The 26683-nt window shown below is 34.9% G+C and overlaps 1 protein-coding gene across 2 annotated transcripts in view; it reads right to left on the reverse strand.

The window, feature by feature from the left end:
- Positions 1 to 1546: 1546 nt before the first annotated feature.
- The window catches only part of LOC149787341 (uncharacterized), a 44756-nt gene continuing 19619 nt past the window's right edge, over positions 1547 to 26683 (reverse strand). The window contains exons 5-7 of one of the 2 annotated variants that reach the window (XM_089977893.1): positions 26104 to 26214; positions 17196 to 17518; positions 1547 to 11285 (exon numbers count right to left, since the gene is read on the reverse strand). In XM_089977893.1, coding sequence (XP_089834019.1) covers positions 11275 to 11285; positions 17196 to 17518; positions 26104 to 26214 — 445 coding nt within the window. In that variant the 3' untranslated portion in view covers positions 1547 to 11274. Of the gene's footprint in view, positions 17519 to 26103; positions 26215 to 26683 lie in introns of both variants that reach the window. The other variant, XM_089977892.1, reaches the window with a different exon arrangement.

Genomic DNA, 26683 nt, shown 5'->3' on the forward strand with positions numbered 1-26683 from the left:
TGCCTACCCTTTTTTTAAAAAATTTTTTTTTTTAAAAATCCCATGTTAAATTCCCCTTGTCCGTAGAGTATCCCACGATTTTTTGCCATGTTAAATTCCCCTTGTCCGTAGAGTGTCCCACGATTTTTTGCCATGTTAAATTTCCCTTGTCCGTAGAGTGTCCCAGGGGTGTTTTTAATGCTAATTCCCATTGTCCGTAGGGTATCCCCATTTACTACTGATACCGCAGATCAAATGTTGGGACTCATTTTTTATTTAGAAACTCAGCTCTAGACTAATACAAATCTGAGGAGTGGAACCAAAGCATATACCAATATACCCTAAAAATGTGTACTCAGATTTATAAATGTTGACGTCTTTTCTTTTTTATTTGTCAACACTGAAGATTTAAAAACTTCATAAAACATTTGGATAAAATATACTTAAACAATTACTTGCTAAACACTTTGTTCTAACATATAAACTGTCAGAAAATATCAAGGTATATTTCCGTTTAGACTGAACTTTTAGTTGTGTCCCTTAATAAAGATACAATTACTTTTCATGGCCATCAGACCTAAACAAAGAAAATTGTCTGTTATGAGAAACGCAAGTTATTCGAAGTACATTCGAGTAGACATAGCGTTATTGGAGAAGAATAAATTCCTCCAAGCCAAAAAGAAGCACCATTTAGGATGAATGGGCAGAGATATGGACAACATACTAGCATAATATGGACCATCTTATGGTGGCAGTATACGAAAAACAAATTCCAGGAACTTTTGTGCACCACTTTTCACTGCCTGTAGAGAAGTGAAGTTTTGCCAAAGATACCTCTAGGTGACAATGGTAATGTAGTAAATGAGTTTATAATGTAGGGAGTCATAGAAGCTCTGTTGGTAGAGAGTCACTCATAATCCAAGGCAAGGCTTCTGACTCAGAAATTGACAGTATTCATCCATACACCTAGTAAATGCCACTCGTCAAGTCTGGTAACTAGATTGTGGACAACTCAAGTTGTTTTCCAGAAATGAAATTGGTAATAGGCACATGGCTGGATGAAAAGACATTATAACATAGCAAACATATAAAACTGACAAAGAAACCCAACTGAACTCAACCAAATATTATCTAGATAAGTTGCCAACCAAATTTGATAGAAATTAAGTAATACTTCAAGTCGTAATTGTGTGGAAACTAGTGGGTAATGGATGGATGGACAGAGGCACAGATGGATGGAACATTAACAGATGAACCAACAAGTTGAATTTAATATCCAATTTTCTATCCAAAGCAGTGGATAAAAGGTAAATTAAGTTAATAAATTTCCAGGGTCTTTTTTTAATATAGCACACTCTCACTTTAAAGCCCGCAGTTCCTGCCATAAGGCATGATCTTGGATCCCGTTTACGTGGGAGTAAATTATATGAATAATGTCTTTCATAATAAGGTGATCTCACTATAAGGCAGTATAATGAATGGCACCAATGGCCATTATTATGAGGGAGAGTACAGTTATGTAAAAACAAAATATCCATATTTTTTAAAAATAAAACTGACACGGAAATTCTTTGAATATTTATTTCAATGGACAGAGAGCAAATGCTCATTGGGCTTCACATAAGCTGCTCATCAAAAGAATTGGCACAAAGTATGTAGCTTGATACATGTTGTATTAGAACCTTTGTAAGGTAACATGTATAACATTATGACAATGTATCTTGACTCATGTTGGATCGGAAGTTTTAAGGTAACATGTATGACATTGTGACAATGTAGATTGATACTTGTTGTATTAGAACCTTTGTAATGTAACATGTCATTGTGACAATAAAGCATTATATATATTTATATATTGTGTTATAACTTTTGTTGTGTATCATGTATGATATTCTTACAATGTTATCTTGAACCATACTGTATTTGAACCTTTATAATTGAACATGTTTGACACTGTGACAGTGTATCTTGAAACAATGTATTAGAACCTTTGAAAGGTAACATGTTTGACATTGTGACACTACCATAATGGCGGTAAAATATATACTCACTTACAAGTTGAGCACAGATGCAAACAACACTACCCTAATCTGTAACAGCAAATTGTGGTCTATACTCTTTATTCTATTAATGATTCTCATCAACTGTACAGACCCAGATCTACCCATCAACTGTACAGACCCAGATCTACTAATGCATCATATAACTGCACATCTAGATCTGTGCCATTTGCATTTGGACAACTTTTTAGTGAGCATGTAAGATACCACTTACCAACACACAAAAGTAACAAATATATTAGCTTTAACAGACGAATGCACAACAGACAACTAATGATGGGCCAGTGCATATTCCTTTGCCTAGCTGGAACTTGCATTCTTCATTTGGATCTGCTGCACATTCCAATCCCAATATTCTTAAACATTTTATCTGAAATAAATATACACTTCATAGCAGTCACAGAATGAAAACACATGTAGAAGTAAAAAATGAAACAAATGATTGATACCAATGAAAATGCTTATAAATAAAGCAGTCAATTAGTTATACTGAATAAATCAATCAGTCTTTTCAGGACTATTTTACATTTATACAACCAGAATCTCATTCCGTCTTTTCTGTCGGACCCAAAAATAAGTCTTATCACACCTGCAGATACTGGAAGCAATTGGGCCATTCCATTTATGAATGGTAGCCTTACTTCTAGCAAACATTTTGTCCTGGTTTGATGTAAACACATGGTACTAATGGTATGGAAAAATGGGAGAAGATAAAATAGAGTATATATGGGTTTGGCTGCCCAGAATTGGCTGATAATGGAAGATAGAGTTTAGTAAAAAGAATCTTTTGAGAGATTATCCTACCTTTAAGCAAAAAAATAGATACATTTTTTTATTTATGGAAATTCAGTCCTTTAACAGTCCTGAGTTTGGAACACTCATTACTGAAATCAGCACCTGGCTCTTTGGTACAGAACTGAAAAATAACATGTTTCAAACACATGCAGGTCCTGAAAATGTCACAGCTCATATCCTTTTCTCTACACAGAAACTGTCATCTAGGATGCATCTATACTATTAAATATAGGTTTGATCAAGAGCACTCAGAAATTTAAAGTTACTGAATTTTTAATATCATAGCGTTTACATAGGTTCACTGTGGGAACTGAATTACTACCGTGAATCCTATAAACCACTGAATTGAATGCTATCCAACTCTCTTTTGGATTTACAGAACGTGAAGAATCATGTTCCAATTCTATGTTCATACATGTTCATAAAACAGGACCAATTCATTCATTTTTGTTTAAAGCTACTATAAACATTAATGAAATAGAATGTGACATCACTGTCATAATCAGTTCTTCATACTATGAAAGAAGTTAAACTACCAGGTACACAAAGAAATTAATCTACCAGGTACACGAATAAAAGCAACTTGGTTGGTTGAAAATAAAATGTCAGACTTGGTAGAGGCAAACCATACAGTCAGAAAGGCAATTTTTAGCAAATGTTTTGTATTAATCTGGGAAAACAGTAAATAAAACACATGTAAACAGTATATTGATTTTAATACCCATTCACATCCTTAAACAGTGAGGCCATTCTTGATAATGGGCAATGCTGTCAGCCTACCCACCCAACCCATCTTTACATCCATAAACAGTGAGTCCATTCTTGATAATGGGCAATGCTGTCAGCCTACCCACCCAACCCATCTTTACATCCATAAACAGTGAGTCCATTCTTGATAATGGGCAATGCTGTCAGCCTACCCACCCAACCCATCTTTACATCCATAAACAGTGAGCCCATTCTTGATAATGGGCAATGCTGTCAGCCTACCCACCAAACCCATCTTTACATCCATAAACTGTGAGGCTATTCTTGTGAATGGGCATTACTCTCTGCTTACCAACCCACCACAACCGAATATTATTATACAGTAAGGTCACAGTTGTGAATGGGCATTGATCTCAGGCAACCCACCCACCCCACTTAAGTGACATTATTATCATCAGGCAATTGTTGAGAGTAGGCATTATTGTCAGCCTACCTGCCCACCAATACTGAGAGATCATTGTAAAGTAGAGCTACTGTCTTCCAGAAAAGTGCTGAGACAAGATTTCAGCCTCCAAAAAAACATTCATTGCTTTGAATATGTACATTAAGATATAATTAAATTAGAAAACCTCTTGAGTGGCACAGATATTAACTATATTCTTTGCCTTGTTGTAGGAATGTTTGTGCCTATATACAACCTCATTAATACAAGTGACCCCATTCTTAATCAATTGTGGTGTTTAAAAAATGCTGTAAAGCACTATCATTTTTGTTTTACACATTATTTGAATTGAACTGCTGGCACATTTATGTTACAATAGATCTGGACCAACATGCTTCACAGAATGAATAAACACTGTAGGCTTGAAAAATATGATACACGAGTTTAACTTATACATGGAGAATATTTGCTTCAACTGAGTTAATAATGGATACATTTCATTCAATGGGTGAAACACTCATTATTTTTGAAAAGTGACAAAATGCAAAAGTGAAAATACCAGAGATTTTCACCCAAAAGAAGCACGTGGTTCACTCAGAACAATCTAATATTTGTTTTTGTTTCATGCTCAAACAAACTGTCTAAAAGTATGCTTGAACAAAAAATTGAATTAACAGATTCACAGTATTTTTCACAATAATATCATGTGTTATGTTATTTGCATGGAATATATCAGCAGTAACATACTTCTCTTATCTAATTCAAGCTGAAAAGCACATGAACAATATAAAATTTAAATAAAACAAAATAAGTTTGTTGTGTGATTTGAAATGGGTTCTCCTGCACAACAGGTGGCAATATTTACCACCAGATTAACGTGTGAAAACAAAACAGTGAACTACATTTCCTGACCATAATGTTATAATATCTTTTAAAGACTGAAAAAATAATAATCTCTGTGAATTTGTAACATTCTTTCTCTGATAAAATTTACTAATTCATGGCTAGGAAAATATACAAAACATTACCACTAGCATTTCTAAACACACATCATCCTATGTGGACAGCTAAAAAAAGCAGTTTGCAGAACTGCTTAAATGATCCTAGTTAATTTCCATGCTTTCGAAAATGAATTATCTGTGACAAAAAAAAAATGACATTAAATCTAGAGGCTGATCTGAAGAATAGTTTCAATAAATCTCTTCATTGCACTTACTTACAAATATAAATAAGTTTTAATCTTCAAAATACCTATTCCAAAGATAAACTCTGCATATATATATATATATATATATATATATATATATATATATATATATATCCACTGATAATTGTAACAACACAGTGGATACTGAGCAAATTCTGGTATCTTTTCAAACATACATGAAACAAACCATACCACATAAGTACTGATGCTCTACTGGGTATACAAAAATTCCTGGAATTCCGTGTAAGACCATTTCTTCTTTTTACCTGCCATGTGTTCAAACCATCTCCGATATTCTTCAGTGATAACACAATTTTCAAATTAGCTGCTGTGGTGGACCTAATAAATGTCAGATAAGCAACACTTGTATTTAGGACAAAATAAACATCATTAGAAGTCTTTTAGTTAAAACACCTTTTCATAAAGACCATCCATTTTGCAGGAGTGCAAAGATTTTCAAGTCAGACATTGTGTTGGCTATAATGGACATATAACTGGCACCATTTTCATTTAGGAACACTAGATATCTTAAGGAGTGTGAAAACCCATGTTGCTGTAGCCATCCATTTGAATACAGATACCAGTATTTTCAAGACAGACATCATAGTGGCTCAGACATCTTCATCTATGACCAACTAAGCATCATAAGGACTCTCTAATGAAAATGACACGTCAGAAAGACTTTCTATTTAATAGGAGTATCTAAAACAAGATTTTTATTATGGCCATATACTGGACGATCAACATTATTTTAATCTTGGATGAACAAAACAATTTAAGAAGTGTTTAAGCGAAAATCTCATCCTGTTATTACCATTAATTCACAAGAAGTAGTGATCATGCGTTTTCAAGCTGACAACTGTGACATCCATATTAGATATCACACTAGCACCATTTCCATATTAGATATCAGACTGGTAAAATTTCCATATTAGATATCAGACTGGTACCATCTCCATATTTGCATAACTTGACACAAGAAGAAGTCTTCATGTGAAAACATGTCAATAAGACTTTCCATTCAGGGGAAGTAACAATAACAAGATTTTCAAGAAGGCTCCTAGTGAAAAGCTTATGTCAATGTGAGACCCATATGCCAATATGACCTTCTGTTCATGAAAAGTGGCAATAAAAAGATTTTTAAGAAGGTTGCTGTGGTGGCCATACTCAACATCAAATCATCACCATTTTCATTAAGGACCGACTAGACATCATTAGAAGTCTTTAGTGAAAACCCCCATACTGATATTACCATCCATTTAGTACTAGCAATAACAAAATTTTCAAAATGGCCACCATGTTAGATATACTGGTTGTCTGATTGGCACGAGTTTCATTTAGGATGGTTTGGTTTTTATGGGTTTAACACCATTTTTAGCACATGATAGAATAATATATTTGGTGGAGGAAGAACCTGGGAATACCATGGGAAAAACAACAAACTGAACCATAGGGAACTACTGCCAAACTATCTCACATACATATTTAGGCCATGCCATGACTCAAACACATGTGGAATGAGGTGAGATGTCAGTGATATGTAAAGGCAAGTGCCTTACACCACTCTGCCACTTGGGGCCCCATTTTCATTTAGGATCAACTAGACATCAAAAGAAGTCTTTTAGTGAAAACCCAATGCTGATTTGACCGTCCATCTGGAAGAAGTAAGATTTTCAAGATGGTCATTTTGTTGGCCCTATCAGATGCCTGAGTAGCATCATGTTACTTTAGGATCAACTAAAAATTGGAATGAATATGTGTCTAAAATTTCATGGCAGTCCTCCATGTAATTTAGTAGTGATAACAAACTTGTGCTAATGAATGGACATGGGATGAAAGACCACCCCATAGACTCTTCTGATCTATGATCAGTAGAACTAAAAAGACACTTGCTGTAAAATAAAATTTGTCAAAAGATATAAACTTCTCCATGTATTTTTATAGTCTACCACATATGACTAGCACAACTCCAGAATACAAGAATGTCAATTACATAATGTATCACACAAATGACACAAGTCTGGCCAATATATTTATAAAAGTAGTTCTCAATAACATTTATAAACTATTAAGACTAGTCTGAATTAAAAAGAGATCTCTGTCAATATATACATCACTTATCTATTTACCATTTAAAACCGTATCATTGCTTCTTTCAATAAGTATCACAAAACGCATGCCCCATCACAGTTTCTCAAACTGACCTAAACACAAAACCTAACCATGGTGTGAAGGCGTACAAGGGTAACACTATGCACTACCATTGTCACACAAAAAATAAAGTACCACAAAAGGTACATAATACATCTGCCTCATGACCTATCCACACTAAGGACCTTGACCTTTTGAGCCAGGCACTTAACTAATGTATAATAAGATGCTGACCTTGATAAAGATTCATCAAAATATTTGTAAGGATTAAAAGCAGAATAAGGAAACCTGGCACTAACCTATGATAGTTCTTTTTATGACTGAGAATACACAATATGCCGTCAAGCTCTATAATCGGCTAAAGTTTCATTAAATTATCTTCAGTTTTAAAAATTATACCCATGCATGGATGGTCGTCACTGATTTATAGTTTACCTTGCCATGACCTTGAAATCAAGGCAGAGAGCATGGCTGTAGTATGTGACACACTGTCCACTATGACATATTACTTTTAAAACTTAATCAAGATAAATATTTCAGTGGTTCAAAAGTTATATTCTGCACAAGTCAGAGGTGCAATTTCTCTTGCTTTGAATTTCACTTTGATGCACAGGATGTGGCTCTGACTGCAATGTTTTACTCTGTACATAGATAACGTTACATTTTCCATTGTTGTGACCAAGACCTTGAAACAGGCGGGCTAGCTATTGTAAAAAAGGTGGTTTGATATGATCCGTACATTAATAATCACAATATTCACTCTAACAGTGTATCATGTGACAGTGCATCAGTGCACTGACGAATCACAATACCACAATATCACAATATTTACCCTAACAACAGTGTATCATGTGATAGTATATGATTATACAAACTGAAACTATAAAATACTGGACAAAGTACAATGAAACAGAAACTAAATAATACTTCTATTCCTTTGAATGAATTAAACAAGGAGGCCACATGCAAAATGCATACAAAACTGTACCAACTACCTGCTTAAATGCTACACTCTTCTGAATTTCAAAGAATTTTTGTCCAGCAGGAGATATCAATCAATAATCTCCATGAGTTTTTCAAATACCATATGTTTTGATTCATTCTGGAAAATATTTATTCCATCTGTATTCTTACCCAATACCAAAGACAACACCAGCACTTGCTGTGTTTAATTTATGATGTTTCTTTTTTTTTTTGTCTTGAGTGGACCACATCAACAACTGAAAACTGTAAAGTACCGATTTTTTCCAAAAAGGATTCTCAGAGAGAAGATGGTATTCTGGCTCAGTTTATCCTTGTATGCAGTACTGTCATGATACACACCTTTAACATAACAATCATAATGGTATATATTGTCACACAACATGGCTAGTGATACCCTGACTAATATAGTACCCCATCACACCATTTATTCATGAAATGTAATTAGGAAAAGTTTCATGAAAATTCCTCCAACCATTGCAAAGTTATGACCCTGACAAGCAGATGTGAGCAGACTGGTACACATATGCATGATTGGATCTATGTATTACAGACTGGCACACACATGCATGATTGGATTTATGTATTACAGACTGGCACACATATGCATGATTGGATCTATGTATTAACAACATGACACATCCAAACATAGGTGTATAAAAATACATAAAAGATGCAATATCTATAAACCCTAAGTCATTTAAAGGATATCTCAGGAAAAAGCAAACCACAACAAAGGAAGATAACTACTTGTTATAGAAGGGCTTAAACACCCATGGTACCCAGGGAAGGGAGTTTTTTTTATATAAAAATGCCAGGATACTTTGATTTATTAAAGTTCATAATAAAATTATAAGAAAATTCTAAACTGCATCTATTTTTGAATACCCCCACTTTAAAAGTGCCTTCCCTGGGTCCCATGAATGTTAATGGAACAGCCCTAAACATATATGTCCAGAATGTGGTTATATACTTGCAATGATGTCTTAGAACAAATATACTAACTAGCTGTAAAAATGTAAGTACACATTAATTCGCACGTAACGATAGAAACAAGGAAGAAACCCAAGCAGAATATTTCTGCCAGCGATGTGTTTGCCTCATTTATATATAGAGACCTGGGCATCTGGATCTTATGTGAAATTGCTAATGGAGTCATGAAAATTATATAAAAAAAGAACAGTACCTTTATAACAGCAAGACTAGGTATGAATTTGGTTGATAACAGAAGATAGATCCTAATGGGAGGTATAAAGTGATACTACCATATGTAATACATACTTCAAAAGCAATCAACAAAGATCCTGATCTGCAGCAGCAAAATGTGCTGGCAGACCGGGATATATATTGTTTGTTCTACTGATTACTCCTAACAAACTGCACAGACCCAGATCTGCCAACACATTATGCAATGGTAGATCTGGGACTGTGCAGTCTGCAGTTGGATACAACTTATAAGTAAGTATATACGGTACTAATGTCACAGTTCAGCAAGGATATTTGTTGGATGATTCTGAATTTGCAAAAACAAAATTAAAAGTGATGCACTTAATATGAATTCAGTTTTAATGGCATCCAAAAACTGCATTTGATTTGCTCCAAGGAAAACATGAATTGCTTGGCCATACAATTGTAGTGAAGGACCAATAAATGACATTTGCAAATGGGTCATTTCTATAGCAAGAGGGCTCATTCGTTTTATGATTCAAAATCATCACAGACTTCAGTATACAACCTCACAATACACTTTACACTATTACGTTATCATATATCATTTATCACGATAAATACCCAAATATCATTGTTAAAAAAGGGCTTTAATCTGTAAATAATGTGCCACATTTTATTAAAGAATCCCGATTTTCATATTAAACTTAGAGGTGTGCTTTTTGTATGTTGTAAATGAATATCTTTAATATAGAGAACCAATAATTTGAGAAATGGGAAAATGCAACATGTCTGCAAAGTGTTCTACAGGCACTATTTCAAATATATATATATATAAAAAATACAAATCATATGGCAAATAACAATCCTTTCAAGTGCACTGGATCCAGCAAGGGATCATGTGTCAGGGATTGATTAAGATAAATGCAATAAACTGACAACAAACAGTACGAAACTAGAACAGTGCGACCCCGTTATAATGCGTCCCACGATAACATAAATTTGGATATAACGTGGTTGTGATGTGGCTCCAGAAATTTCATAAAAATATTCGTATATGAAAAAAAACAAAATTCAAAGTACATGAAATAGTATATAAAAAATTTATTATCATTTTGGGGAAGAGATCATGTATGAATTTGAATATAATACAATCGTGGCATGGTGCTTGAAATTTTAAATACATGTAAGTTTATTTTTCTTTTACCCGGAAAAATAATTTTGTTTAAGTACATGAAATAGTGTATAAAAAAATGCATTATCATTTTGGGGAAGAGATCATGTATGAATTTGAATATAATATGATCGTGGTATGTTTCCGAAAATTTTAAATATATGTACATGTATGTTTCTCATACCTGGAAAAATATTTTTTAAGTACGAGAAATAGTGTGTAAAATGTTTATTATCATTTGGAAGAAGAGTTAGCATAAGAATTGAAATCTAATACGATCATGGCATGGCTTCTGAAATTTAACAATTTCAACAGGTTCTTGAAAAGTTATGCCAAAATAAACATGTTACTTATTACTGGTCCACGAGTAAAGCCAGTAAGTCATCTCTGTGATTGTCTTCAATTAATTCTGTATACAATCGTTGCTCAAACAATAGCCAACGTGTGTTTCTTCTTTAACTGCATAAACAACCAAGGAGCAGACAATGCGGTGGTTGATAAGAGATTCTCACAATTTAATATACAAAAAAACAAAAGCCACCGACATGTTTGCTGGGCCTGGCAGTGTTATTAGACGCAATCAGTTCACCAGTAAATAATGTCCACCTTATTAGCTGGAAACTGAAAGGGAAAGAATTTGAACATGCATTCAGAATAAAAATCTTTATAAAAGTATTTTTCACATGTTTCTTTTGCTATTCAAAAAATCTGAAGTAAAAGTTATATGCACACTGAAAGCATGTGTTGTTTGTTAACTATTCTTTCAGTAGTCGTTTAAATGAATAGGTGTACAAATGTTAATTATTGGAAATTTACAATGGATAAAGGTGCACAGCAACAAATATGAGAAAATTTTAGCATCGTAATAAACCATATATGTGCTTCGTCTTTCTTAACCTAATTTTGCTGTTATTTTTCCCACTGAATTCAGACACATAATGATCTGTGACAAAATTACTGAATAATTTAAATATGTATGCAATTTTTGCAATGGAATTACATGTATTATGGATAAACTGCATGCAACGATGGCATGATATCAGATGGCAAGTAAATGGTGCTAATACTCTATTCATGCTAAATATTAGATGCTGAATTCAGACAATGATCTGTGACAAAATTATTGAATATTTTAAATCTTCAATGGAATTACATGCATTACGGATGAACTGCATGCCTCGATGGCACAACAGTAAATGGTGCTGATACCTATTCGTAACATACATTAGACATGAATAAACATACATGTACCAGTGAGTTGTTCTCTGAAAAAAGTTAAAAACTGTAAAAACTCACATTAATGCGACCCCGCTATTAATACAATCCAATTTTTTTTACCCCAATTACTGCATTATAGCAGAGTTCCACTGTATCTAACTAGCCTGAGCACTTTTGACTTTTAATAAGTCTTTTTCAAAGGCAAATACAAAACACAGACAAGACAAACAAATAAAACAGAAAAACAGTTATGTTTACAGAACTTTACATGGCTGTTTCAACAGGTATTAAACCTTTAACTTTATTATGTTTCAACTAGTTTATTTCAACTTGTTGCTGATACTGGAAAATATTTTACTGACCTAGGAATTCATGGCTAGTTCGATCCTAGTTTCAAACTTATTTTGTTGTCAGTTTATTGCATTTATATATATATATATATATATATATATATATATATATATATATATATATATATATATATATGCAATAATAAAATTTTATCTTATAATTTGTGGATAGATGAATAATGGATGGATAGAAGAACAATACAAGATGCCCATTTTTTATACCACACCTATCTCCCTTTGCATTTTGATTTCTCTAAACCAATTTTTATTTAATTTTTCTCTTACAAAGGCTTTAACACTAAGGTCATTTATTTATATTACAAGATATCTATGTACATATGAAGGTCATTCATTTTGTGTCACAAGGTAATTGTACAACAGAAGCAAACCATAATTACAAGCTGCCATGGTGAATATGTAATCTCAAATCTGGTTAAAATCTGTGCAACTAGCAAATTTGCTTGTAAACAACCTCCATAAAACTACAAAGAGTGTAGATCAAGCTGTACCATCAGAATATCATACAAGAAATCTGGGTCAATATTATCAATATTATTCATTACAATCTTCTCTCTCCCTCAAAAATAAACTATTCAATTGGGATAAGTTGTCAGAAAATTGAAAATGTGATCGACTCAAACTATGGAGGTGGCCATTTTATATACACTATGTAAGTTAATTATGACCATGGTCATTTGACTAATTCAGGGTTACATCTAGGATTTAAGTAAATTTTAAAAAGAGGTGGGGAGGTTGTCTTAGTTGGGGTCCATCGAAACTTCCTCTGCCTTTTCGATTGCAAGCTTGAAAAAACTTGTATGTAAATAATAGCCATTTTGAAGTGCCCTCAAACCCATGGCTGTTATTACATCATTGTAGCTTTATTGAAGTCACAATGACTTAATGACAAGTCATCACTTATAACAATATAAGCAACAATTTCAGGCTATGAAACTCGATGATTTCTTAACTTTATTTAAGTTTACAGCTGCACGAATGTCATTAAAGTGCAGGTATTTTACTAACAGTCAAAATTATTTTCATACCCATTCTTTTATAAGAATCTGTTCATCCACACAGAGATGGATGTTCATCTGCCAAAATTTTACCAATTTGGGAATTTGTATGATAACAATCATCTATGAGTCTCTTTCAGGGAATGGTAGTTATTTGACTCGTATCAGAATAAGATAGAGATTTTCCACAATGAGTTGCGGCCTCTAAATAGGGACTAAAAGTAACTAAAAATGAAAGCAGAACATGAGTGTAACAATGTATGCCTTTTCTTTAGTGGTGCAACAACATGACAAGTAAAATCCATATTCTTTTCATTAGCTCATGTTTTAAAAGTTTTTGGGTTTTTGTCACACTGGCCAGTAAAAAACTGTAACCAGACTGCATTTCCTTCATACATTCAGTAAAACACTGTAACCAGACTGCATTTCTGTCATGCAGTCAATCATTCATGAGTTCATTCGTATGTTTTGAAATAACAGTGTAACCAGACTGCATTTCTGTCATACAGTCAATCATTCATGTGTTCATTCGTATGTTGTGAAATAACAGTGAATGTCTTAACTATGCCATGACTGAAACACAGAATCTCCATCAACACAACCAGTACAGACTTGTTCCATGAAAGTTTAACATGAAAATGGAAGTCAACATTCAGGTGAACATCATGTATGATGCACTGGCATTACAATCATTAGTGTCTACTTCAGTCATTCCAATTTAATGACAGACCAAAACATCACACATTGTGATCTGCTGGTGCTTAGATGATGGTAGTCCGACTCCGAAATGTATGATTGGCAGTGGGGGAAGTTGATGTCTTACTGCCATAATAATCAATGTTGTGGAGTTTTGGAAAACTGGAGGCCACATTTACAAGAACATCTGAGAGTCAGCAGCTCATATTCAACTATTATACAGTCTGGAGTCTGATTGCTTTTATTCGTACTAAAATACTATAATTACTCATTATTCATACTATTGAACAGTCTGGAGTCTCATTGCTTTTATTCATACTAAAATACTATAATTACTCATTCATACTATTGAACAGTCTGGAGTCTGATTGCTTTTATTCATGCTAAAATACTACAATTACTCATTATTCATACTGTCGAACAGTCTGGAGTTTGATTGCTTTTATTCATACTAATATACTACAATTACTCATTATTCATACTGTTGAAAATTCTGGAGTCTGATTTGCTTTTTATTCATACTAAAATACTATAATTACTCATTATTCATACTGTTGAACAGTCTGGAGTCTGATTGCTTTTATTCATACTAAAATATTACAATTACTCATTATTCATACTGTTGAAAAGTCTGGAGTATGATTGCTTTTATTCAACCTATAACTACTCTGATGCTTTTATCCTTTTTAAGTAAATCCAGGTACAATCTAGCAGTTGCATTTCTCAAACTCTGTTGAATGCCATTTTCAGTTTTTCAGGAGTTGTGGTGCTCAAGGTATGCAAAAGTTGGTTGAACTAGGGGTGTAATTTCTTTAATGAAATAAATATGTCTAATCGCATTCAACCTTGTGATCTGATTTATCTGTTTCATAAAACTAATTGAACTGGTAGTTCAAGCAAATCTGTCATTCGTCAGCTAACATCACTAATCAAGCAACTGGACCAGCAGTCCACAATAACAACACCATACAGGAGCAAGATAAGTAATTTCTACATTTCTTGGAAATAAAGGATGCATGGTACATGACAATGTTTGTCCAATCCTTTATTTTTGTGAATTTATTCCTGCTCAGATTAAAATATTATGCAATAAATTTTCAATTATGTTGCAATTTTCACAATCGCTAATCCTATATGCAACCCTGCAAATTAAGATACACAAATTCAGGCTCTAAAAATGCTTGTTATTATTAGTGATCAAACAGAGTATTCGTGAGTTTATCTAGATTTTACAGTTTTCAAAATTTGAGCCTCAAGCCTCTTAAATTGTTAATATTGAAACTAAGCATAAGACAAAAGGTATTTCATAGCTTCTAAAAATTGCCAAGGGAATATCCAGGTCTCCATGCATTTTGCTGTAACACAGTTACTCCCATGAAGTTTTGCTGCATAAATCAACTGAATGTATATTTCCATGTCTCAAAGTCACTGGATATAATTTATATATTATTGGCAAACTTTCTCAATATTATTGTTGGTATTTGATGGTTAAATCTAGCTCCTCAATTAAACAGCTTTCCAAGTTCCAAAAACATAAATATTAGCAGTCTGTTCCATGTCTACCACATCAGTCCTATCTACATTGTCATTGAACAATTTCACATGTACAGATGTCTGAAGAAACACATTATTTTCTTGCAGTCAGACCCCAATATGTATAAATTTGTCAATTTCAAGGCAATTTTTTCAATTAGGTAAGCTGTAAATACATGTGCAACTACAGAGATGACCAATTGTAATTATATTTGCATTAATACTTAACGAGTTTCAACTGATAAATGAACTAATTTTGTAATTCAACTGTAATTTTATTGACATTTTGAAAAATATGCAATATTTCTTTGTCTTGAGTTTGGGTCAATGATATATGTGTTAATAGAAAACCCAACTTATATCGGGGAAAATAATCATACAATATGTGCATCTGAGGAAATCAGACAGTGGTATCAACTGTGTAAATGAAGATATCAGCTTGTGATTTTAGAAATTGGACAGTGATATCAGCTGTGTATCTGTAGCTTAAATGATTAAGTAATTCCAATAAATTGTACCTTAAGGAAAAAGTGATGACTCCTATTATGCACAGTTGGAATTACCTAAACTAATTTTCACCTCAACTTCTTCACTGGAATCACAAGTAGAAATGTATATAAATGTGATCATTTCTCTAAGATCTAAATATTTGACGATTATTTTTTTTTAAATCTTAACTTCATATCAGAAATTACATGAGACCGAAATGCTCAGTACTTTATGGTATGTCTTTGCACTTTTCACGACTCGGATCAGACTGTGCTATTCCCTCACCCAAACAGTATGTCTTAGCATCAGAATAGCAAAATTTAAATGGAAAATGCTCGGTGAAAAACAACATTGTAACTGACGCGCTAAAAAGGAATTGTTTTCATATTGCAATAAATCAAAAAGAAATACATTTTTAAAAATTGGGATGCACAAATTAACTTCTGAAATCAGTCCTAGTTTCTCAATATAAATATTATCAAATGCTTGTGAAACTTTTTCTAAAAAATCTCCATCATTAAAAAAAAGATCTTAAACAAGCATTCGTATTAAATAAAATATACTAAGCAAGTCAAATAATGTACATCCTTGTGAGCCTTGATAAAGAAAAGATTGAAATTATTTTGGACAAGTTACAAAATTAAGAATAACCACAAACGTATGAATACATTAATCAAACAATGAAAAATACTGATTATTTGATAAAACCAGAGAATAGTAAAGTGACATGACTGCAAAATACATCTAGAATCTTTAGCAGGGGTACAGCTAATCTGTCTTTTGTAACAAGTACTCTCAGTAGCAGGGAGGGAGGCACAGTGAAGTGTTCACTGCTAGAAATGTTAAACATGGTTTCTTGATGTTTCAATGTTACACATATGCATCTGTGCTTATGCCCAGCTGGGCCACTGCAGTATCATACATGTACATGTACATCAATTATGATGCTGGCATATCAACCTATGTAATTAAGTAGCCAGGAAATACATTATTACAGGACATATAATTTCATGGATGGAAAAGCATTCTGACAAGGTATTCATTTTCTGTAGCTTATTGTCATTCAAAAAAAACATTCGTACAATAAACTGCCAATTTTGAGATATCAGACTCATCACTGTGATTACTGAGCACAGATTTTATTGTCTCTTCTTGTTCAGGCTCTGGAAATATTTGCTTCAGTTCTTTATACAATTTTTCTGTCATTTCCTGTGACCTTGCACTTTTACCTGATGATGCAGAATGATACCTAGGACGACTGTTTTTGCCTTTGACAGGACCATCTGTGGCATCGTATGACCTCTGATTGTGCTGTTTTTGCCCTTGAACTTTTTGTGCATTTCCCCTATTACTATGATTCATTTGACATTTTGCCGCACTAAAATTCTGTTGGATGTTGTTGGTGCCACCTTGTGGGAAGTTTTCACCATAATGGAAGGTACCATCAACTGGGTTATAGCCAGGAGGGGGAATGTTTTGGTATCCAAGTGGAGGCATGTCATACTTCCTGGGACTGTGTTGATTACCTCCCCTGTTTATATAACCTAATGGACTGAAACATAAAACAAAATGTTGTTTTGAAAAAGGAAAAACATTTACTTAATTCATTTTCGCATCAATTAATCACATTTTCAAAACTAATAATGGTTTCTTAAGAAGAACTTACCCGAAGTATCTCCAATTTTTCAAAAGGCAGTACAAGTACCAGTTTAATATCTTCAATGATTTCTTTTGAGTAACAGTGATCAGATTAGGAACAATGCTACTGGTGGGTTATATTCAATACATAATTCATGTACCTAAATGATCCCCACAGGTCATTAAACTGTTAGGGAGATTAAAGCATACTGTCAATTCTATTGTTCCCATTATGCCTTCTTTGCCATACCACACTTTAATTGACCCAATGCAACACAAAAGATAATGCTGACCACTTAGTCGCAATTTACTGATACCTAGGAGAAGCAACTCAATTCTCTTCCTGGTGATTTATATTAGAATGCTTTAACTTACATGCAGTGCAAGAAAGGAAAAGCTAGTGTGTGTGTGTGTGTGTGTGTGTGTGTGTATGTGTGTGTGTGTGTGTGTGTGTGTGTGTGTGTGTGTGTGTGTGTGTGTGTGTGTGTGTGTGTGTGTGTGTGTGTGTGTGTGTGTGTGTGTGTGTGTGTTGGATTTTTAATGTAGCTTTAACAATTTTTCATTCATATTGGTACAATGTCTGCAGTGTGGCAGTTTATAGCGATGTCTAGCACTGGGGCATCATGCTGCAGACATGTGGCATGATATCCCACCCAGTCACATTATTCTGACAAAAGGCTGACCAGTTCTAACACTAACCCCTTAATGCCGAGTGCCTTGTGAGGCAGCTGTTAGTACCATTTTTATAATTCTTTGGTTTCATTTGGCCAGGGATTGAACCTGCAACCTCCCACATCCGAGGCAGATGCTCTAACGACAAGACCACCAGAGTGGTTTTAGCAGGAGCATTTAGTAAAGGTGTAAGGTCTATGAAAATGTATGAAGTCGGAGATACTCAGATTGATGTTTAAATAGAATATATGTCAGTGCATAAAATTTAGAAATATTATTAGTAATATTTTTGGTTGTTGTCAGTTGTTAAGTGTTTAATGCCATTTTTCATCTTGTGCTAGGATTTAGATGGCGGCCAGTACATTTGCTTGGTGAAGGAAGAACCCAGGAAAATGCTAGGAAGAACCACTGAAGCAAGTGGCAAGCTTTCTCACTTACCCATGATGACCAAGCCCTTATCTTGAAAACATGAGAACAGAGGTGATCTATAAAGTTGAGTGCCTTAGACCACTCTACCACTCATGGCCTCAAAGTAGGTTTTGTAAAAGATAATGGACACAATGCCATAAAACCTGGAGGGTTCAAATCCATCCAAACCTAAAAAATCCTTTCAAAGTGTCATAATTTTAAGATTCAGACATTCAACCGCTAACAGCATGCTGAACTTCATTCAAAAGATTTCATAAGATTTAATATGAAATTCTACTTAAGTATTTGAGAAATTTAAGGCAGAATTAGCTGAATGTTTCTATCCCATAAAAAAAGAGGCTTTAACCTGTATTTTACAAACAAGAATCTATGTATTGTGTAAAATGCAGAAATCTGGAAATAGTTTTCAGCACTACAATTTAAAACAAATCTGCTGGGCAGTAATAGTTATATTTTTGATATTCAAAAGATGATACATAATTAAACTGAGAGAAACTCACTGAAGATACATAAATGCAAAAAAGAATACCACAGGATTACAAGCATACAAATCTTAAACAGAAGAAAGCCCTCTATTTGTAATGCAAGAGTATAATGGGCATAGGAGTCCATTGTAGTAAATGAATTCACATCTGAATGCAATCATACATCTGCTTACTTTGATGGAATTTGTGGGAATCACACTTCCAATAGAGCTCAAGCCCTTCCAATATATCACCTTTTATCTACTAAATAATCTCACGTGAAAATATTTTCGCTGAATTTGTACACATAAGTGTATGATTCTCCAGACTAGAATGAAAGATATTGCAAGAAATGTTGAGTAAATTTCAGGAACGTGTATGGGAGTCCACTGTGAAATGTATGTAGTAGTTGTTTATGGCACATCAGCACAATAGTGGCCATACATAGAGTATAGGAAAGCTTGGGGATTTGAAGCTTGTGCGAGCTCGAGCTCGATAATTTTTTCGAGCTTTCGAGCTTGAGTAGTACGAAAAATAATTTTCTTTACAAGTTATTTAAACATCATTCTTGTTAATATAATAGTATTTCAAAAAGACAAGAGCATGCAGAGATTTATCCGATAACTTTGATCGCAATTTTGTACAGAAATTAGTAGCAACTGAAAACGCTCTTTCTGAATTAATTGATGTCGGTTTGATTGTACTGATGGCATCTGATAATCACCTCAAATTTTCAGTCAGTTCACCATTACTTTTTGACAAGGAAAATTCTTGGCGTAATTTCTTAAATCGATCGGTTTGAAGAGATCCCTGGTTGCTAGAAGCTTCCAATCGAAATATAAGTTCATCTTCAAGTGAGAGCTCGTTATGGTTAATTGTTATTTTCTCATCATGTGCTTCTTCATTTGCAGTATTTGCCGATGGAAATAGCCGCTTCATCAAATTTGTCGCTAATTCAATAGAAGTTTTGGATGGAACACTATCCAAATAGTGCAGAGAAATCATAAGATCCATAAGTTGTTGATTAACTCTACCGTCGATGTAATGATTAATATTTTCTAAAAGAGTACGACTGATCTCTGTTCCTTGTGCAGACAATTTTTCCCTCATGAAGCTAATAGCAACATAAGCGGTTCTCAGAGAAGCTTTTTTTCGCTCATAGCATTAAGAGTAACCTCAACCGGTTTTGATGCCAAAACTATGGATTTCAATAATTTTATGTTCAAATTAGTTAAGAGATGCTCGGATTTCTAGCATTTTTAGCATGGAATTCCATCTAGGTTTGCAGTCAATGGACAGTTGTTGTTCTTTGTTAAATTTTTCTGAGCTTTTAGCTTTAAACGTATCTGATCGTATGGCTGAGCCTTTGAAAAATTTAACGATTTCTCTCACAGTGTTTATATTTGCCTTCCATGATTCGCTTTGTATCTCAACTTCTTCAGCACTCAATTCATTGTCGCTTTCATCGAAATCATCAGTCTGTCCAGTTTCTTCGTGTGAAAAAACTGAAATTCCTTGACCTGGGCAATTTTCTCTGTAAAAAGTTTTTGTAACACCCAAATGCAATCCGTGATCAAGGCAGGCTTGATACAGAGCGGGCGATTTTTCTCCGAACTTGATCATGACACTTGCTCCATCACCGGTAGAGGCAACAATATCCTGTTTGAATGAGACACCAAAAGAATTAAGATGTTCCTAACGAGCTCGTTCATTCTTTCAGCATTACAACTTCCGTAAATTCTGACAAGACCAAGATTGATACATTCTGACGAGACCGTATGAAGGTTGATGTTGAGAAATTGACGATTTCCGATACTTGTCCATTCGTCCAATGATATTGAAAATCTCTTTGATTCTGAGAGTTCTTTCTTAATGTCCTGTATGACTTGTTGCTTCACTTTTTCTTCAAAATCGCGAATAAGGGCCATCACCGATCTTTCATCAGCAGGTAGCTTCATTCCTCTTAATAACAGTGATTGACAAATAAATTCTGAATGAGTGATTTTCTGAATCGAGAATCCATCGACTGCAGCGAGTTTCGAGACTATTTCTTCCAGTGAAGTTTTGACAACAAAGCTATCCATTGTTCTCATTTTCTTCGGCTCTATTTCAGACTCATCCTTGTTGACGTCAATATGATGAATGCTAAGCAGATGTTGACGTGTTGTTTAAGTGTTTCCTTGTGGACATGAAATTGTCTGCTTACATTCATTGCAAGCTGCGAAATTATCCTTTTCGCGCTTGTTAAAATAAGTCCAAACAGCTGATTTCTTATTTTTTGACACCGCTACTGCTTTAGAAATAAAATATAAGTAAAACTTAACAAACAAAGAGCAGATACAATATGAAAAATCGCTGATAACACATTTATGTTGTTTGAACTGTTCAAAAATCAGTTTAAAAGAAATCCCTCGGGTGTCAGTTGTGCGCCTACTGCCCCTCTGGCACCACTCTTCGTCAGGCTAAACACTTGAGAAGTTCACCGGTTCTCTCGCTTGCAGAAGTTGAAAAACTCCTTCTCCCCGTCAGCCGCAATCATAATAGTCGGAATTATTATCTTAGGAGCCCCCAGCAATGACCGCCCACTGGTCGACCAACACTTGGGGAAGCGTAGGCCGTGTGAATCTGTAAAGCCGCTCATTCCCACAGTCAATTATCGCACAGGTTTATCCGGTCCGATAATATCAAAAAGCGGAGAATTTTTCTAGGCTTAAGCTCAAAGCTCACTGAGCTTCGACCTCGAGCTTCGAGCCCTCCAAAATGCTCCAAAATTATCAAGCCTCGAGCTCGAGCCTAGGCTCGTCCCAAACTCTAGCCATACAGTGTGAACTACATGTGAAGTTCACAGAATGAAAAAAATTAATTGCACAAAACCTTTATGCAAAGAAACCCTGCCCAAAAATTTAAATGTGAAGGATAAAAATAAAAATATAACGATTTTTAAAATTCTGTAATGGTGGTATATATAATAAAAGATAAAGGTAAAACACATAAAATCCTTAACAACTTTGGTAAACATTTGTTATATAAACCACATTGCACAGAAGTTAAAGAGTCTTATCTCATGATATATGACCATTAAGTTATTTCACTGATTGCACTTCAAAATACTTCGGTCTCACAAAGTGAAATCTGATATACTTGACATGAATGTATTTTACTGTTAGTGGACACTTGCATCCCACAATGGTAAAGTGGAATTTCACAATCCACATAAGCCACTCTGTATACATAATGACAGACCTATTACTAAAAATTTTACAAGATTTTGTTTTCCAGAACATGAAGGTGTAAAGTACATGCACTGTAAGTGGCCAACACATACTTTTTTTAACTGTGCCCTAAACTTGTATGTATCTGTATTTCCCAGTCATAAAATTTCCATTACACCCCAAAATTTTTACAATTTATACTAACCAGGATGCTCAAATGGCATGGTGGTTGTGAGACAAACAATTTGAACCTTTGATTGTGGGGATAATCTTGAAAGCAATAAGGCCCTCCACTCTGAAGGCTTACAAGGGAAAATAATGTTTTCTGGGACTGGTGCCATACCTACAACATTGTCTCTCTGCATGCCTCAATCTCTCAACTGGCCTATTTTTGTTCTCTGAAGAAGAGGACAGTCCAAGCAGGGAAGGACCACCCATGACCATGATTGCTAGAGAAGATTCGGGTTGGCTGTAATCTTCATGGGCATATCTATCACTAGAACAAGTCAACTGATGACCCAGGACTTGTCTCATCCAATAGGGGCTATAAGAATCATCTTGCCATTCTGACCCTGTAACTTCTGGATTATTTTCTGTATCAGCATTGTCAGAGGGGAGGTTAATGCCCAAAATGCCTCCCAAATGACTGACAGTCTATCCACAGCCCAAGTTTTGGATCTGGAGCTCAAAAGATGAAGGTGGGTAGCTTGTGATGCCACGTCATCACAAAGAGGTTGATCACTGAACATCCCCAATGTGCGAAAATCCAAGTAAAGACCGATTGATGGAGAGACCATTCCCTGTGAAGGTCTTGATCTGTTCTGGATAGAGTGTCAACCCAGATATTGAGCCTGCCTGGAACATGTCTGATTTGTACACTGATAACTTTTCAGAAGTTAAAAGCTTTGATGACAGCCTTCATTTCTATGATATTGATGTGTACAGGCTGTTCCCCTGGCTCTCATGTATCGCTGACAGTATTAAAGATTGACAACAGGTGGACACCCCAACTGAGTGCACAGGCATCAGTACCTACCGTTATTTCCACCTGCAGTTTGTCCTGTAGAGATTTCCATGGTCAGCCAACCTGGGTTGCAAACTGGAACAGGAATGATCAAATCTGAGTGCAAACATGACTGTTTGATCTAGGAGACTTGAAAAGGTACACGATTGTGCTCGCAATGTCTGCAAAAAAAGACAACTGAGCGGAATCAATGTCCACTGATGCATTTAATAAACCAAGGTGCTGTAAAAAGTCTCCCACTGATATCCAAGCCCTGTTACTGTTAAAAACAGGCTCAATATGTTTGATGGTTCTGATTAGGGGAACACAAGAAAGTTGTACCAGATTCCAATTGGTTAAAAATTGCATGTCCAGATGAACAAAATTCTGGGAAGGATGGGATCTGGCCAAACCATCAAAGTATTGGCCATGGTATGGTAAGCAACCCAGGTCAATGACCCTTACAATCCTAGCCACTGCCTCCCAAGTGTGGCTACTGCCTGGTGTCTCCATAGAGTCAGAAAGGTGCCAATGAGGCAAAATCCACAATGAAAAAGGTGCAACAGTATCCTGAACCAGCTCTGATGGGCATGAAGCCCATTTGTCCACCTTATAAAGCAGACCAGTGGACAGAAGAACAGCTGCTATAATCTTGTCAAGTGTTGGGAGATGAATACTGAAGACATCTGTCACAATAAGTCTACTAGATTGGGGAAGGATTCAGAAAGATGGCATCTCTGCCTCTTTGTTGAGATCTACTGTTTATTTAAGAGTAGCGGTAAGGGGTGGAGGGCATTCTAAACTGGCCAACACTTGCAAATGTCCTTGACGGTGGCTTGAAAGCTAAACTTCAGTCTATTCCATGGACAGATCTGAGCATGAAGTAAAGATGGTGGTTCTAAAAGAGTTCCATCACACTCACTGTGCATCAAGGTCCAATCTGGGTCTACTTGCAGCTCTGGAGAAGACATACCAGGTGGTATGAAGTCTTGATACCATTCCAATGAAAAAGTCACTAGCTCTCCACTGTGGACATGAAGTGAAAAAAAAGAAGTCCAGCACTGCTGGAACTGCCAACTGGTTTGCCCAATGAATGATCAGCCTGAAAGCTGTTGGTATAGAAGATGATCTGGCTTTCAAATGTATCAGCCGCTCCAAAGGCATGGCTGGACAGACAAATTTCTTACTTGAATCTCCATCATAGAAAGGGCAAGTTGCCTACAGTATGGTTAGATGACTGGATAAATCATAGTTGACTGGACATTATGATTACAAATACTTAAGCTATAGTAATTAGGACCAAGGTATTACTGGAAGATAATTTAACATATAAAAACTATATCCTGTAACTTGCATTATACATTCCAGTGAATTGGATTAGGGAATTTTTATTAATGAAAGCAGGGCATGTCTTGATGATCTTAATGGCTCTTGCATGCCATCGCACTCCTTAAATTGCTGTGATCCATTGCCCTCCCCAATCTGGCTATTCAAAACAAAAACTTCCAGATGTTTTCTAAGCAAACATATTAATTTTTGTCCCAGATTTTATTGCAGTTACCTTTCACAAATACTGACAAGTTTACAAGTTCTGCCATTTAATATATGACATCATCTGCCATAAATGATGACGTGCTGTAAACAATGATGCCATGAACATCTGAGGAGAGGGAATAACTCTCCTCAACACTACCAGGAGAGTTGTTCCCAGCTCTCCTGCTTTTTACAAACACAAGCCCCGTGACAACCACATGATTTTAATGGTAACCAAATTTTGCAGTCTAGTTGTCCAGTAGGTAGGTAAGTAGGGATAGAGAGAGTGTATGTGTGTGCATACATGTGTGTGTGACAACTGACTCCAAAATCAACACTTCTTTCTTATCTCCCAGTGCAAACCATCCACATAGTTGGTAACTGTAGATGATGGTTAATTCAAGTTATTGTGCAGAAACACAATTAGTAACAGGCAGTTGGACACACAGCATCATAACATTCTCCATTTTATGGTGAATGTATGGAAAAATAGAGAAGAAAAAGATAACACCTTATTTGCATCTTCACAACCAATAATTGTGCCAACAATGGAGAATCATTCCATATGTTGAAGAAAAAGGTGAAAATAAGCACTTGACTATCCATTTACTAGGGAAAAAAATTCAACATATTTACAAAAAAAACAGCGCAATAAAAAAACAAAACATGTTACATATCCACACCAATAAAATATTTTGCCTACAAAATTTCAACAGCTGACTCAATATTTGCCAAATAATTGAATACAAGAACAGCTGATCAAAAAGTCTGGGTTAGAATATGCTTTCTGTAAAACATTTTCAAATTCTGTGAACTGGTATAAAAACAACTGTTTCAAGGTTTCTCTATTTACTACATCTTCATCCAATTTGAACATGTTCATATGACAGCTTTGACTGCACTAATATGGCACAAACTGAATAAAGCCCGATTAAATGTACATGGACAATGTTCAACGTCAAACTGGATCAATAACTTGGTCAAATTGTTGAAAATAACACTTGATCTTGGTATTATAGTTAGCTAATTATGAACCATGTTTGGCTTCAACCAATAAAATCCTTCCAAGGTTATTGAGCACATATCAGGTAATTAACATGACAAAAGTCCATATTGAACATTTTACAACTAGTCCACAGAATATGACATGGGCAAAAATTCTGGGTGGGAGGGCGGAAATACTCACATCCTTGTCTGCCTGGGTTTCTTTAAGAATTCATCAAGTGAAGGTCCATTTCTCCCTAATGGGTCTCCTGGTGGCATGAACAAATCTCCAACAAAAGAATACAGTAATAATCTGCAATGGATGATAAAGAATAGAAAACAAATTTTGGAAGATAATTTAATATACAAAAACTATATCCTGTAACTTGTAACAAAACAAGACCTATATGACTACAAACGATACTATAAATCCAAACACTGTATCAAAAAAATTGAAATTGGGGAAAGTGAAAAGAAGCTGCAGTCCATTAGCCAACTGAAATAAGACTTTTTTGTCATCTTGGCTTACTGGCTCTGAGGCTGTTGATTTTCTATCAAAACCTTCTTCAGTTGCATTTTTTCCCCTGAGTTTAGAGTTTTGACAGAATTATAAAATGGTAAGTCTCTGAGGGAGACATGACAGCCATTGGCCTTAATATGCTTTTCTACAAATCCTAGGGAACACGGGTCACAGTATAAATCGTTCTATTTGCGAAAAGTTATGAACATTTCTCTGAAATAACTGTTTCAATGATCTATTTTCAATACTGCGTCTCATGTTT

This window comes from Sinohyriopsis cumingii, chromosome 12 (assembly GCF_028554795.1).
Source record: "Sinohyriopsis cumingii isolate HCF-2022 chromosome 12, ASM2855479v2, whole genome shotgun sequence".
Classification (NCBI taxonomy): Eukaryota; Metazoa; Mollusca; class Bivalvia; order Unionida; family Unionidae; genus Sinohyriopsis; species Sinohyriopsis cumingii.